This window comes from Sabethes cyaneus, chromosome 2 (assembly GCF_943734655.1).
Source record: "Sabethes cyaneus chromosome 2, idSabCyanKW18_F2, whole genome shotgun sequence".
In the NCBI taxonomy this organism is placed as follows: Eukaryota; Metazoa; Arthropoda; class Insecta; order Diptera; family Culicidae; genus Sabethes; species Sabethes cyaneus.
Genome location: NC_071354.1, coordinates 147,144,518 through 147,158,918, shown reverse-complemented (window position 1 = coordinate 147,158,918; position 14,401 = coordinate 147,144,518). Strand labels below are relative to the sequence as shown.

The 14,401-nt window shown below is 41.4% G+C and overlaps 1 protein-coding gene across 1 annotated transcript; it reads left to right on the top strand.

The window, feature by feature from the left end:
• The first annotated feature begins 654 nt into the window (after positions 1–654).
• On the top strand, positions 655–11,398 carry LOC128733804 (uncharacterized). The gene is made up of 9 exons (XM_053827608.1): positions 655–919; positions 6,846–6,892; positions 7,107–7,279; positions 7,336–7,870; positions 7,923–8,249; positions 8,323–8,573; positions 8,659–9,120; positions 9,190–10,554; positions 10,611–11,398. Exons 1-9 carry the CDS (start codon positions 870–872, stop codon positions 11,268–11,270), a joined length of 3,870 nt encoding a protein of 1,289 aa, XP_053683583.1. The 5' UTR covers positions 655–869; the 3' UTR covers positions 11,271–11,398.
• The last annotated feature ends 3,003 nt before the right edge of the window (positions 11,399–14,401 follow it).

Genomic DNA, 14,401 nt, shown 5'->3' with positions numbered 1-14,401 from the left:
GAATTCTATTTAGGTGAGACGCTGTAGTCAAATGAACATCTAACGCACAAAAAAAAACGAGAATGAAGCCTGCTCATGGGTCATATTATTCAATGGGACCCATCCACCATGCTATGAAATAACGAATTGTTTGATAATCCTATCAAACAATATTTATTTGCATATTATTCGATAGTTTTCCAGTTGCTTTCTTACGTAATTGATGAATAATGTGCACATTCTGGACAGATAAACACCGGAACTACCGTTTCCGTTTACCGAACCGAACCCAGCTGTTACACTAAAAGTTATATTTACCTACTGTTTGTCGTTGTACTTCGATAAGATTATAGTGAGCAGCACTCTAATCCGCAGACGATAAATTCGATTGAAACGTCCATGCACGATAATGCTGTGGTCAGATTTAGTTGTTCAACTTACAACTTTCTTCAAAATTTGTGAAATATTTAACTGTTTATTTAATCAAATAATTCAATAATTGAACAAATAATTCAAAACACTGTTGCTGTTTGCTACTCTTTTCAAATTTACCCCTCAGAATCCGTTTTAACCCAAACAACCCCATGTGCAATTATTTACATGCTCTGAGTTTGTGTGTGCACATCTCTGCAGCCACCAAAAGCTGTCGCGGCATCAATCATTGAGACAAAACTGAGCCCAAACGCGTGCCACTCGCTCACGATCAGTCGTAGTGAGAGGACGTCGTAAACATCTGTTCTGTTTACCGTGTGTGAAGTGAAAATCGTCCTTCGTTTGTTTTATTTTTCGTTCAATAAGAAGGTTGGCAATTGCTTTTGCACGGATAATAGTTAACATAAAGTGAAAGATTAACATTCTGTGCTGTTGGAAATATTTGGTGCAGAAGAGCAATGTTCTCATCCTTGAGTTCCTATATATGGGGAGGTCCCGAAAGCGGCAGGTAAGAAATAGCAATGCATTTCACTTTGAGTTTGTTGCTTAACAGTGCCAATTGTACATAGCACTCAAAACCTAATTCCATTGGTGAAAAACTGAATTTCCATCAGCTTGTCTGGTTAGGTGCATTGTCTTCAATATGCTGAAACGTGACGTTCATTCTAAAAAGCAATGCCAGTGCAGTGTTGTTGCCTCTTCGTATGGCCGGACGTTGCGCTGAAAACTGGTTTTCGATAAAATCAGCTGAGGTCATGCAAGAGAAAAAAAAGCCGCTCTTTTTGCGAATAGGCTAGATCTGTTTATGGTTTTGTTTTGCCGGCTCACCACCGCCGTTCACAGACTCTATTCTACTTTAACGACCCTGCATATACTTATGTATGTACTGTATCCACAAACCGGTCGGGATATTCCATTGTCCTACGCAATTAATTTTTGACCGGTTCGATCGATTCTTAAATCCATTAAACTAAATTGAAAGGATACTCAAATATCAATAGGATGAAGGGGAATATCATTAACAGGTTAGCTACGAAGCGATGTACGATACAGCCAAGCGTTTCTGTTGGCAAATTATCCAGTAATATAATTTGTATTAGAAGCGACATAGATAACACGAATGTGTTGACAAAGTCCGCAAGGATGAATGTAGTTTTCTAAACTAATCTACAATGAGAAAGTTTCCAATAAGAAAATTAATAGGGTTCCAACCTAGAAGAAATTTGTTAAAATTTGCAGTTAAACCATTTGTCTAATAACTCAATGGTATTAACGGGCCTTTTTAAAATGTGACTATAATCATCAAAATGATTACTAGGTTCAAAAATCTTTAATAACACTTACAAAATGAACAAAAATCGCAGCTGGTATTGCTGGTATACTTTTTCCAACTTAGGAGCCATTTTAGGTGACCATTTTAGGAGTCTTAGAATTTATGGCGAGAAATGGCTATTTTGTGACCTGAAACTTTCAAGTGCTTTCAAGTTTCTGCATCAGAACATCGGAATTCTCGCGCAAAATGAGAAAAGGGCCTATGTGCAAATAAGGGATTCTCTTTGTGTCTCCCCTCTTGCATTTACCACGGCGACATGAATGCATTCCAATGCAATTTTTCGTTATTTTCGTTACCAATAGCTAGCAAATAACGCCAGCAACTGTTTCATACAGAATTAATCCGTTCAAGTGTATTTGCATCCCCGTGATAAGCGGAAGAGAGGAGACACGAAGAGAATGTCTCATTTGCACATAGGCCCTTTTCACATGTTGCTCTTGAATTATTTTATTGCAAATTTGTGAAAATATACGCCAAAGAAGTGATTACGAGTTTGCTGCTCGCCAGAAGACGCCGAAGGAGACTGCCAAGGTTTGAAGTCTCTACAGGATGATCCGTGCAAAGATTGCTCACAACCCGTTCGTCTCATAAGAAAACTTGCCAAGAAAACCAAAATTTCTGAAAAATCCATGCGAAGAACGATCAAAGAAGACTTGCACGCATTTTCCTGAGCTAGAGTGAAACGTAACTTGATTACGGGCGGTTAAAGGAATTACGAGTAACTCGTTCGAAAAGATTGCTTTTCTTGTTGAAGAAAGAAAAAATGATAACCCTGTTCTTCGATGAAAAACTATTCAGCATCGATGCTGTGTCCGACAGCCGCATGGTCCGGTTCATTTCATCGTAGAAGTTTGAGGATGTTCCGGAGAAAGTGAAATTTAAGTTCCAAACCAAATATCCGGCTGCTGCCACGATGTTTGGTTTGGTGGCGTTTTCACTGAAGCTGATGATTAAATCAATACCGAAGCGTATAACGGTATTTTGAAAGACCAAGTGGTTCCCTGGGTAAAGGACAACTTCTTTAAGGGTCAATACGTTTTCTTACAATGTCCTACAATCTTAGTACCATATTACACGTCAAATCGGACTCATGGCCGGTGGCTGATGGCAAACAGGAAGTTTTGATTGAAAGTTTTATGGCAAAGTTCGTATTGCCATAAATGGCACTGTGCTGTACATAAATCGTGAATCTCGGATTACCTTTGTCACAATCTAGAGTTTTGCAAGTTTTTTAGGAATTCATAATTCAACCTTAGGTGAATTAGATGGCAGTTACGTAACTATGAAAGCATGGGTAGTTTAATATACAAATTCTCAATTTTTCCTCTCAGTAATATAGAAAACAACTCCCCTATCAAGTAATTTGCGGTTTCGTCACTAACGAGAATAACATTAGCTGAGGCTCGATTATGTAGAAGTGAGAGGGGAGCAAAGAGTGGAGGAGAGGAGCCGGAAGTTTGGAATTTAATGTTGTTGATATTATTCCTACTGCAAACAGCGTCAGTGAGGGCCCCAGCTAATGTCAAAAGATCTTTATATGTGTGCGTGGTGGAATAGTTCATTGTTTAGCCAGATAAAATAGAGTGGATAGCATTTTAATGTTCGCCGTGATTGTATAACATTTCGCCGAATACCATTTTGCGGAAAATGCTCGGTCGATCATAACGCAGAATATGATCCGCGTAATATTATTTCGCGAAAAACCTTTACGCGGAATGTACCGTTTCGCGGGGGTAATCCTTTCCTTACCCGCTGTCGCTCCTTCGGACCCAACAGAAGAAAAGTAATAGAGGTCAGTAGACCTAAGAAAACAAATAAACCTAGAAGACAGAGGTGTTTTCTGCGGGGTGGCTGCCCCCCGCAGTGGCCAGCGCGTCCGACGACGGGTTGCCGACAATACTCGCGGCCTGTGGCCGTATTGCCCTGAATCATCTAGTGTTACCGTAAGTAGATTTGGTGATCTTGTTATTGCCTAATGTTTATAGAAGAGTCTAAAATTTCTCGAGTTCGATTAATGAGTAACGCAAAAGTTTCTGCTTTATTTGTATAAGAGTTCTCCCCCCTGCCACAGGGGTGGGGTTTTAAACCATCATAAAATAAATTCATGCCTCCAAAATCCCTCAAATGCCAAATTTGGTTTTATTTGCTTGATTAGTTCTCGACTTATGAGGAAATTTGTATTTCATTTGTTTGGGAGCCCTCCCACTTAGAAGGCGGAGGGGTCTCAGTACACCATAAAAAAATACTGCCTCCAAATGATGTTACTGCCTGTGATTAGTTATCGAGTTATGCAGAAACTTGTGTTTTATTTGCATGGGAGCCCCCCTTTTAGTGGGGGGAGGTGTCTCTAACCTCATAAGAACCTTCCTTGGCCCCAAAAATTCCTGCATTCAAATTTTCACGCCAATCGGTTCAGTAGTTTCCGAGTCTATTAGGAACATACAGACAGACAGAAATTTAGTCCTTCACGTCATCAAAAAGAAAAAGCACCATTAGTGCTCAATTACAGCTGAATTAGGAGTTTTCTTACTTACTTATGTGTCCATGTCCGCCGGTCCGGCAGAACAAACGGATGAAATCTCCGCTACTGACGGTTACCCGCCATGGCTTTTACGTGTCACCAGGACAGGGTCTCGTCTACAACCCGGATGTCGTTGGCTAAACTGCGTCGCCATGAGCCTCTGGGTCTGCCTCTTCTACGCAATCCTTGCGGACTCCAGTCGGGTGCTTCTCTGCACATCTCTGTTCACGAATTTCTGTTCTGTTCACGAATCTGCCGCTGATGACATCGACGATGGAGTTTCTCATTATCCAGTTGGCTGGCCACCAGGCACCAATATACCTGTCAATTTTACGTTGTCTCCGCTGAGACGTACCATGTTTCGTAGGCATACAGCAGTACGGATTTAATGTTTGAGTTGAAAATTCGGGTTTTCGTATGTAACGTGATCTGGTTTGAGCGCCTAATGTTACGCAGACCTGCAAAGGCACCCCTGACCTTTCTGATCCGTGTGACTATATCAGTCCTGGTACCCCGCTGGTGGTCTGGTTGTCTGGTTACCAAGATATTAAAACGCGTTCACCTGCTCAACTGGTTGCCCGCTACTGTGCAGTTGGTGGGATTGTCGGTGTTCACTACCCTAGACTTACTTTTTGCTACATTGACTGTGAGACCAGCTGCCTGAGACCCATTGGCGAAACTAGGGGGGGCTAAGCCCTCCCTAGAAACGATTTAGCCCCCCCTAGAAAAATCGACTAAGTTTCTTAATTTTTGAAAAACCAATAGTTAGATAACTATAACATTCGTAGATAATCCGTGGTTTCCCATTAATTGCTGAAAAGCTGATGCATCATCTGGGCTGACAAAGATGGGTCAACTTTGATCTCGGCTGAAACGCATCTAGCCCTGGCGCTCTACTGGATTTTATACTTTTGTTCGTTGCTTCAATTTCATCCAGTAATGGAGCCTTAGAGTTCACGTGAATAATGCGACGAACTATTGGGGGTCTCTGACAACTCGAAAGAGTTGTTCAAAATGTTCAGCCCATCTGTCCTTTGACGGCATCTTAGTATTCATCCTGGCATCATTAACAAGCGGATATCACCAGAAGTTACACCTTCTCCTCCTCCGGAATCCTGGAAATCATCCGTTGAAGTGCCGTTACTAAATGGTTCCTTACTATTCTGGAAGAGTTCCAGGATGTCACTATCGTTTGTGAACACTCCCAAGATAACTTCCTCTAGATAACCTTGCGGATATTTTTACGGGAAAAGGAAAAGTTTCTGATCAGCAGGCCTCCGGAAGCTGCAAAGTTCAGACACGGTAGACCGATATCGTTCGTGTCGATGTGCAGATTATGGAACCCGATCAACGGTCTATAAATTGTTTCCCTACCGAACTGGACGTTCATATCCCTGTCGATCTCGCTGTCCTATGGCAAACGGATGTCGTAAGTTACCTCCAGTATAAGTTACTCCACAAAGAATGTGCTGCCCAACACAACAAATCCCGTTCCTAGTTTCTTGGAGACTCCGCCGCTATGGTAAATGTAGGTCTTACCGCCATACCTTCGCCTTCCACTACAACAGTACGTGATACTCCACAGATTCAAATTCCGAACGGTATTGTTGTTGCCTGATGGCTAATTTCTTTGTTTTTCAGTTCAGTGTTACGTACCAGGCCTCCCAGTTGACTTCGAGGTATGACGTTGGTCTAATAAGCCAGTCATCGTATGTTCGAATCTCGACTGGGAGAGGCTGTTAGAGTCAATAGGTTCGTAGCAACTGGCCCTGCAATTGTCCTGTACTCTAACAGCTGGCTGCGAAGTCTATCGTATAAAAAACAGAAGGTCAAGTTTCAATAACAGAATGTAGCACCTAGGCTTTGCTTTGCTTTGTCACGTGCCAATGTGTCAATGCGCTCGTTCTCTCGCTCGCTTGCACTAACGCACACGGCGGGTTAAGAAATTTCATAACTTTCAGGCTTTTTCTCTTCCATTTTCAAATCTTTCATGCTTTTCTGAGCTTCATAAACAAATATTTCAAAATAAAAGAAAAACACCAAAAACTCTCACTTAGCTAATATAATTGTTCTCAGAAAACTCAAAACTGTGTTAGGCGTTTATTAGCAAATATCTCAAGGACGGTCGATCTTTATCAGTTATCACCATTTAGCACCTATAATCTGTATAAAATACCTTCTAACGAAAGTTGGTCAGGTTCACTGGCATTTTAAATGAGATGTCTCGTCATTCATATGCTACGTTACATTCTGAAGCAAAATCGTACAAGTGGTCTAGATCGAAATCATGCTTAAGATTAAGGAACAAAACTTTTTCGTTTGAGTTCCCACTTATTCTAAATTTTTTCGGGAGCCCCTCATTTCTTTTCTACTGCAGTATTCATCAAGTTTTCCTGTATTTATATATTTTTCTAAAACCAATTAAAATTTTGAAGCTTTCGCGCAGTTTTGCATACAGTGCTGCACTAAAATTTCAAATGTGATAAGCAATTCTTCAATCTAAATCATCACTTAGGTATTAATAAAACATTCTAATCCGCGAAAAATATCAACGCTTATTGATGTTTCCGTTTCTTACAGTCCTATCGAAGAGGTAACCTTCACGATAAATGGAAAATCATACAATGGTGAGTAGATCAAACAATTCCACAGCGGCGGTCATTTAATCTCGCGTGTTTGCTCGATTCGTTGTCTTACTGCGACATCGAACGGAGAATCGTTTAGTTAATAGAGATGACTTAGCAATTCTAAGTACACTGCACTTCCACTTTAGATACCTGTATAACCTACATCATGTCGTATACGTTGTACATGCTTCATTTTCATTCACATCTATTTTAGTTGATTCAAAGTCTGTACCGATTGACACCTCTCTCAACACTTTCATTCGAAGTCACGCCAAACTTACCGGTACCAAGTTTATGTGCCTTGAAGGCGGTTGTGGCGCATGTGTCGTGAACGTAAATGGCGTCCATCCGGTTACCAAGGAAAAGTCCTCGTGGGCCGTCAACTCTGTAATTAAATCTCCAAAATTGGAAAATGCCAGAAGGTAATTTTTTTAAAATTTTAGTGCTTGTTTCCGGTGTTTTCTTGTCATGGCATGGACGTACTTACCATTGAGGGTATTGGGAATAAGAAGGAAGGCTACCATCCTACCCAGCAACGGTTGGCCCATTTCAACGGAACTCAATGCGGGTACTGTTCTCCGGGTATGGTCATGAACATGTACAGTCTACTCGAGTCGAAAAAGGGCCAAGTTTCAATGGAGGATATCGAGAACTCCTTTGGGGGTAACATTTGCCGCTGCACCGGTTATCGGCCTATTCTGGATGCATTCAAGTCACTGGCGGTCGACGCGAATAGTAAATTGGTGGAAGCATGCCGTGATATTGAAGACCTCGGTAAGATCTGCCCATCGACGGGTGAAATCTGCTCTGGCAAATGTTCTGCAATGGAAAATCAAGTCACAAAGCAACAACCGTTACGTATGGTTTTTGCAAACGAATCCGAGTGGCATAAGGTGTACAATTTGAACGATATTTTTGCGATTTTTGACCAAATTGGAGAGAAACCGTATATGTTAGTGGCTGGCAACACTGCGCATGGTAGGTGTTTAATTATGTGCCTTAAAACGAATTTTAACATTTTCTTTTTCAGGTGTTTATCGCAGAAATGAAAACCTTCAAATTTTCATCGATGTCAACTCCGTCGACGAACTTCGTTCGCACTCGCTTGGAGAGGAACTCGTTGTGGGTGGAAACGTTGCGTTGACTGATTTTATGACCATTCTCACGGATGCTGCCAATAAGAACAATAAATTCAGCTACTGCAAAGAACTGGTCAAACATATTGATCTGATCGCAAACGTACCGGTTCGTAATACAGGAACTATCGCAGGAAATTTGTGTATAAAAAATCAACATCACGAGTTTCCCTCCGATAACTATTTACTTCTAGAAGCGATTGGGGCTACACTAACGATTGGTAAGTTTGAATTGCCCTGTGTGTAACAGTATAATAATCGTTAATTGCGAGATTCAAATATCAACAATTTCAGTTGAGTCTGGAGGAAAAACAACCATCGTAAATCCTGCAGATTTCGTTCAGATGGATATGAACAAGAAAGTGATCAAAAGTATTACATTACCGGCATTGGATCCTAGTATGTACTTTTTCCGTTCATACAAAATAATGCCAAGAGCTCAAAACGCCCATGCTTACGTCAATGGAGCTTTCCTGCTGAAGCTAAATAGTTCCAAAAATAGCGTTGAAAGTGCACGAATTTGTTTCGGAGGTATCAATCCACAAGTATGTTTTACATCAAATATTCTGAAAATACTGATTAAAGTCTAAGCTTTTTCTTTAACTTATAATATTATTTTTCATTTTTCAGTTTACTCACGCATCACAAACCGAAAAACTTTTGGAAGGTACCAATCTTTTTGATAACAACACAATCCAGTCGGCTTTCACGGCGCTATCCTCGGAGCTGAATCCGGATTGGATTCTTCCGGACGCCTCCAGCGAGTATCGCAAAAATTTGGCCATTTCTCTATTCTACAAGTTTATCCTTGCTATTGTACCTGACGGGCAATACAATCTAAAGCCGGAATACAAATCGGGTGGTACGTTGCTGGAGCGTCCGTTATCCTCTGGCAAACAAACTTTCGATACCTACGAGAAAAACTGGCCTCTGACGAAAAATGTTCCCAAATTAGAAGCATTAGCTCAAACAGCGGGTGAAGCTAAATATTGCAACGATCTTGCGCCACAACCGGGCGAGCTATATGCTGCGTTTGTTTTAGCTACTCAGGCACATTCCAGGATTGGGAAAATAGATGCCTCAAATTCTTTGGTTAGTAACTTCATCGGTTTAAAACCCGATTAACTCCTTCAACAGTATGAGTAACCAATGTCTTTGCAGAAATTACCGGGCGTCGTCGCATTTTTCTCGGCGAAAGATATTCCCGGAACAAACAACTTTATGCCGGCCGGCTTAGGAAACCAGGATGTCGAAGAGATCCTCTGCAGTGGAGAGGTCCAGTTCCATGGTCAACCGGCTGGAGTTATCGTCGCTGAAACGTTCAACCTAGCACAAAGAGCAGCAAAGGAAGTCACAATAACTTACGAAAAAATTTCAAACAAACCGATCTATCCAACTTTAAAATCGGTTATGGATGTCAACGCTCAAGATCGCTTTTTCGACATTTCATTCGACAAACGCGGTAACGCCTACCGGGTGGCCAAGGCAGCAACCGCCACGAAAAATGTAAAAGGTCGATTTGAAATTGCCGGTCAATATCATTACACCATGGAAGCACAGACTTGCGTTTGTGTGCCCATCGAAGACGGTATGGATGTTTACTCGTCCACCCAATGGATGGATCTCACACAGGTGGCAATAGCCGAGTCGCTCAAAGTTCCCCAGAATAGTCTTAACCTACAGGTCCGTCGTCTAGGCGGCGGCTATGGTGCTAAAATTTCAAGAGCTACATTAGTAGCTTGCGGTTGCGCATTGGCAGCACATTTGACTCAACGTCCTGTTCGTTTTGTGTTACCAATTGAGACAAACATGAGAGCAGTTGGAAAAAGATACGGCTGCATTAGCGACTACGATGTGGATGTTGAAAAAACTGGCAAAATTACAAAACTGGTTAACAATTACGTTCAAGACTACGGAATCTCACTGAACGAATCTGTTCAAGCTCAAACCACAGAATTTTCGAAAAATTGTTATGACGCAAAGACGTGGAAAATTGTTGGAAAAGCAGTTAAAACGGATGCTCCCAGTAATACATGGTGCCGATCACCTGGAACAACCGAAGGCGTAGCCATGATAGAAAATATAATGGAGCATATCGCGCATGAAACGGGTCTGGATCCGTTTGAAGTACGCATGGCAAACATGACCAAGGACAACAAAATGCAAGAATTGATGCCACAGTTTCGTAGAGATGTAGAGTATGACGAACGCAAGCGAACAGTCGATGAATTTAATTCACATAATCGCTGGAGAAAGCGTGGTATTGCTATAATTCCGATGCAGTATTGGTTGGAGTATTTTGGACAGTTGAATGCTATCGTATCAATTTTCGCTGGAGATGGAACAGTTTCCGTTACCCACGGTGGCATTGAGATGGGGCAGGGTATGAACACTAAGGTTGCACAAGTCACGGCCTACAAATTGGGGATTGCTTTGGAGAAAGTCAAAGTGAAACCATCCTGCACTAATACTTCACCTAATGCGATTGTTTCAGGTGGAAGTATGACCAGTGAAGCCGTTTGCTATGTAAATATTATACCATTAATGTATTGGTCAATCATAATTCTTCATCACAATTTCAGGCAGTTAAAAAGGCGTGTGAAATGTTGCTGGAGCGAATTAAACCTATTCGTGATGCCAACCCGGGCGCACCCTGGGAGATGATTGTCAAACTGTGTTATGTCAAAAACGTTGATTTATGCGCTGAAGCACAGTACAAGGCAGAAGATTTAAAGTCGTACTACATTTGGGGACTCAGTTGTGCTGAAATAGAGGCAGATATCCTAACAGGAAATGTTCAAGTTAAACGTGTGGATATCTTGGAAGATACAGGAGAAAGCATGAGTCCCGGTATTGATGTGGGACAGATTGAAGGAGCATTTGTGATGGGCATTGGATATTATCTGACTGAGGCGCTGGTATATGACAACGAAAACGGCGCTATCATGACCGACCGTACTTGGACGTACAAACCACCTGGTGCTAAGGACATTCCGATTGATTTTCGTGTCAACTTTTTGCATAGAAGTGCCAACCCAGCAGGGGTGCTAAGATCAAAGGCGACAGGCGAACCGGCACTTAACATGGCGATTGTCGTTTTGTTTGCCTTGCGCTATGCAATAAGATCGGCGAGACTCGATGCCGGTCTGCCAGATGCCTGGATTCCCCTCGGTACGCCTACGACTCCGGATCAGGTTTATCTGCTTTCTGGTAATACCATTGAACAGTTCATGCTGAACTAAAGTGCTTGGTAACCATTATTGTTTGTGAAACATTGTTATTTTGCAAAAGTGCTTATCTTACGTTTCGGTGCTGGAAATAGTTTGTTCAACAGTTAATATTCTGTTTTTGCACATTAAATAGTATGAAACAATGCAACAACATGTTATTCTAATATGAAAGAAATCGTATATCCCAAATAGGTACATGAATTATCAAATTGAGCGCTTGAAAAGTGAGGCATAATTCAAAATGGAACACTAACAGTTTAAAATTTCGTGTTTGGTCACAAAGAATAATCTTTAGTCTATCCAAGGCAAGTTCGAGTCTGTACCTGAATCAATAGGATCGAAACATTAGCCCCGCAACTGTTCTGTGTTTATATAACTTGTTGCGAAATCTATCGTATAAAAACAAAAGATCAGGTTCCGAAAACAGAATGCAGCATCTCGTCTTGGCTTGCTATTGAAAATCATGCCGGGTAGGTTTGTCTGCACTAATCTACTAAAGTTTACATCGATGTATATTTCGGTCGGAAATGGTATGATATTTTGGGCAGCGGTCGTATTCAATCTCCAATTGCGCGTAGAATTCATCCTTGTAATCATCGATACTTCTGAGGTGAGGACTGTGCACGTTGATGATGCTTATATTGAAGAATCGGCCCTTGATTCTTAACCTGCACATTCGAGGATTGATTGGCCTCCACCCAGTCACCCGTTTCCGCATCTCGCCCATCACTATGAAAGCTGTACCCAGCTCGTGTGTGTTGCCGCAGCTCTGGTACATGGTACGTCCATCTCTGAACGTACGTACCGTTGAGCTCTTCCAGCACACATCCTGCAGCGCTACGACGTCGAACTTGCGGCTCTTCAATACGTCGGAGAGCACCCGAGTGCTCCCTTGGAAGTTGAGAGATCGGCAGTTTCACGTCCCGAGTTTCCAATACATAGTCCTTTTTCGTCGCGTGGGTCCATTCCGATTGTTCCAGTAAGAATTTATTTGTTCTTCGTTCCGTGCTTTAGTATTTTTCGTGGTGACGACTTGCAAAGCCTATTACGCAAGCCTGCTAATGAAGCTCGAAAGAGCCCTCCTTTCCTGTCAGCATACGACCTTGGCTTCCACCGGGGTTGGTTACCCGATCTCCACCAAAGTTACTCGTATCCCGGCTGGTACCACGAGGAGGTAGAAATAGGAGTTGCTGAATAAGAGGCTGTGAACCACTGTAGGGTCTATTTTGTGCCTACACGTGCACAAGGCACAGACGGTACGCATTATTTAGCCGTTTACCAGCCACTGGCTGTAGATTACTGTACGCCGATAACCTGATTGCTGATACCAAGAAGAGAAGGACCCAAAGTGCTACATGTCTCGAGAAAATAGAAGTTAACTGGCGAGTACCGAGGCATTCCACGGATAGGCTATAGGTAGCCCGAGGCTGAGTGAAGTGTAACAGAAACAAGTTCAGTTTTATAATACACTTGAAGAGGTTTTCAACACTTGCTCCTTAAAACTGTTGATAACATTTGTAATTCCACAAAACAACGACCAAATAGTTATAAAACTAGAGAGACCCACACCAACGAAGATTCTCGAAGGTCCTCAAAAAACTTTGAAGTCCGCTTTTAGCTTTACCAGTATCATTCAGTTCCGTCATCCAAGGATACTTGCAATAGCAGGTATTGGCAGAACCGTAGCGAAGCATAGTGGCGCGTTTCGAGAAACCCGATTTGACGGCCCTTGTTTTCTAAATCAGTATTCTTTTGAAGTTTATCATTTTTAGAGTTATACAAATATAGATGATTCGTATACACTGCACTGGCGTGCCCGGCCATAAGAAGGTCGTAGGTCGGCGGATCCAAAATAAGCAAAACCTTGGGTATAAAGTCCAATACGGCGTAATTTGTACTTACCAATACCGGCAAAGCACTTGTTTTCTCCTCTGGTATCTCCAAAAAATGGAAAATTGTGAAAAATTCCATGTGCCTTCAGGAAACAATTCAAAGTTCACCTACATTTGGCATTTTCAACGTTATTCCATTATTTTAAGTGTTACTTCCTAGACACTAAAAATGTCTAAAATAACCATTTGAGGTTTGAAAATAAAACTTATATTCATGAAACTCGATAATTTAGAAAAATCTTGCAAGAATTCTCATATACGTAACTTGCAACACACCCAGGTTTCCGTGATAATTATTTTTTCTCATATATTTTTTTTTTGTTTGAATACAGTCACTTTAACAGGTTATATCATTCGTGACTTCTGCGGGGTTGGGATTTGAACCCGGGTCCTTGGCGTGAGAGGCGTGAATGCTAACCACTACACCGAGATCGACCTCTTTTTCTCATATTCATAAATTAACAGTTAGAAGTTTTGCCTACTTGTACTTCGATTTGAACTGTATATTTCGAAAGTTTCACCAACTTAAAGTTCAAAAGTGTGTTGCAAATAACTGCGGGTAACGGTACTCGGTACATAAACTCGAGAAAGATCGGACAATTCGGTGGTAATTCAACTAACAATAATATTCAAGAGCCAAACACCAAACAAAATATTTACAAACTAGCAAATTAAAAACGCTAAACGGAAATCATCTTTCATTGTGCCGACATATTTGGAAATAACAGTTAGAAAGCAATGTTTTGGCTATAATAGATGTTTGGATCCTCGGTTAAACTACCCCAAATTACCATATTCGAATCTGCGGCTCTTTTTCAGATCTGAAAATTCAGTCTATGACCGTTGAAATATCTTATTAGCTGTTGCTTTTTTATTTCTGAGATCTTCCCTTTATCACACTTTAATTAATAGGTTATTATTAAGCTCGTGAGTTTATTCTGTTTATTGATGTTGCAGGAATTAAAGTTCCGAATGTACTCTTGAAAATAGAAGATTGACCGACCGTCTCCGATTTACCAACGATTGGCTTATGCGCCACCTCAATTGAGGACCAATCGTCACGTTTGATTGCCCAGCTTGAGACTAACGGAGTTAGGTCAAAATTGTGTCCCTTTAAAAAGGTTCAAAGAACGGTTGGCCTTCTTCTCGATTCTCCCGGGCAAGTCTTATTTGCGAAACCTACCAACGACTATCATCACCAACTTCACCCTAGATCAGCTAGTCAACATCACAACCGCCTACATCAAAAAG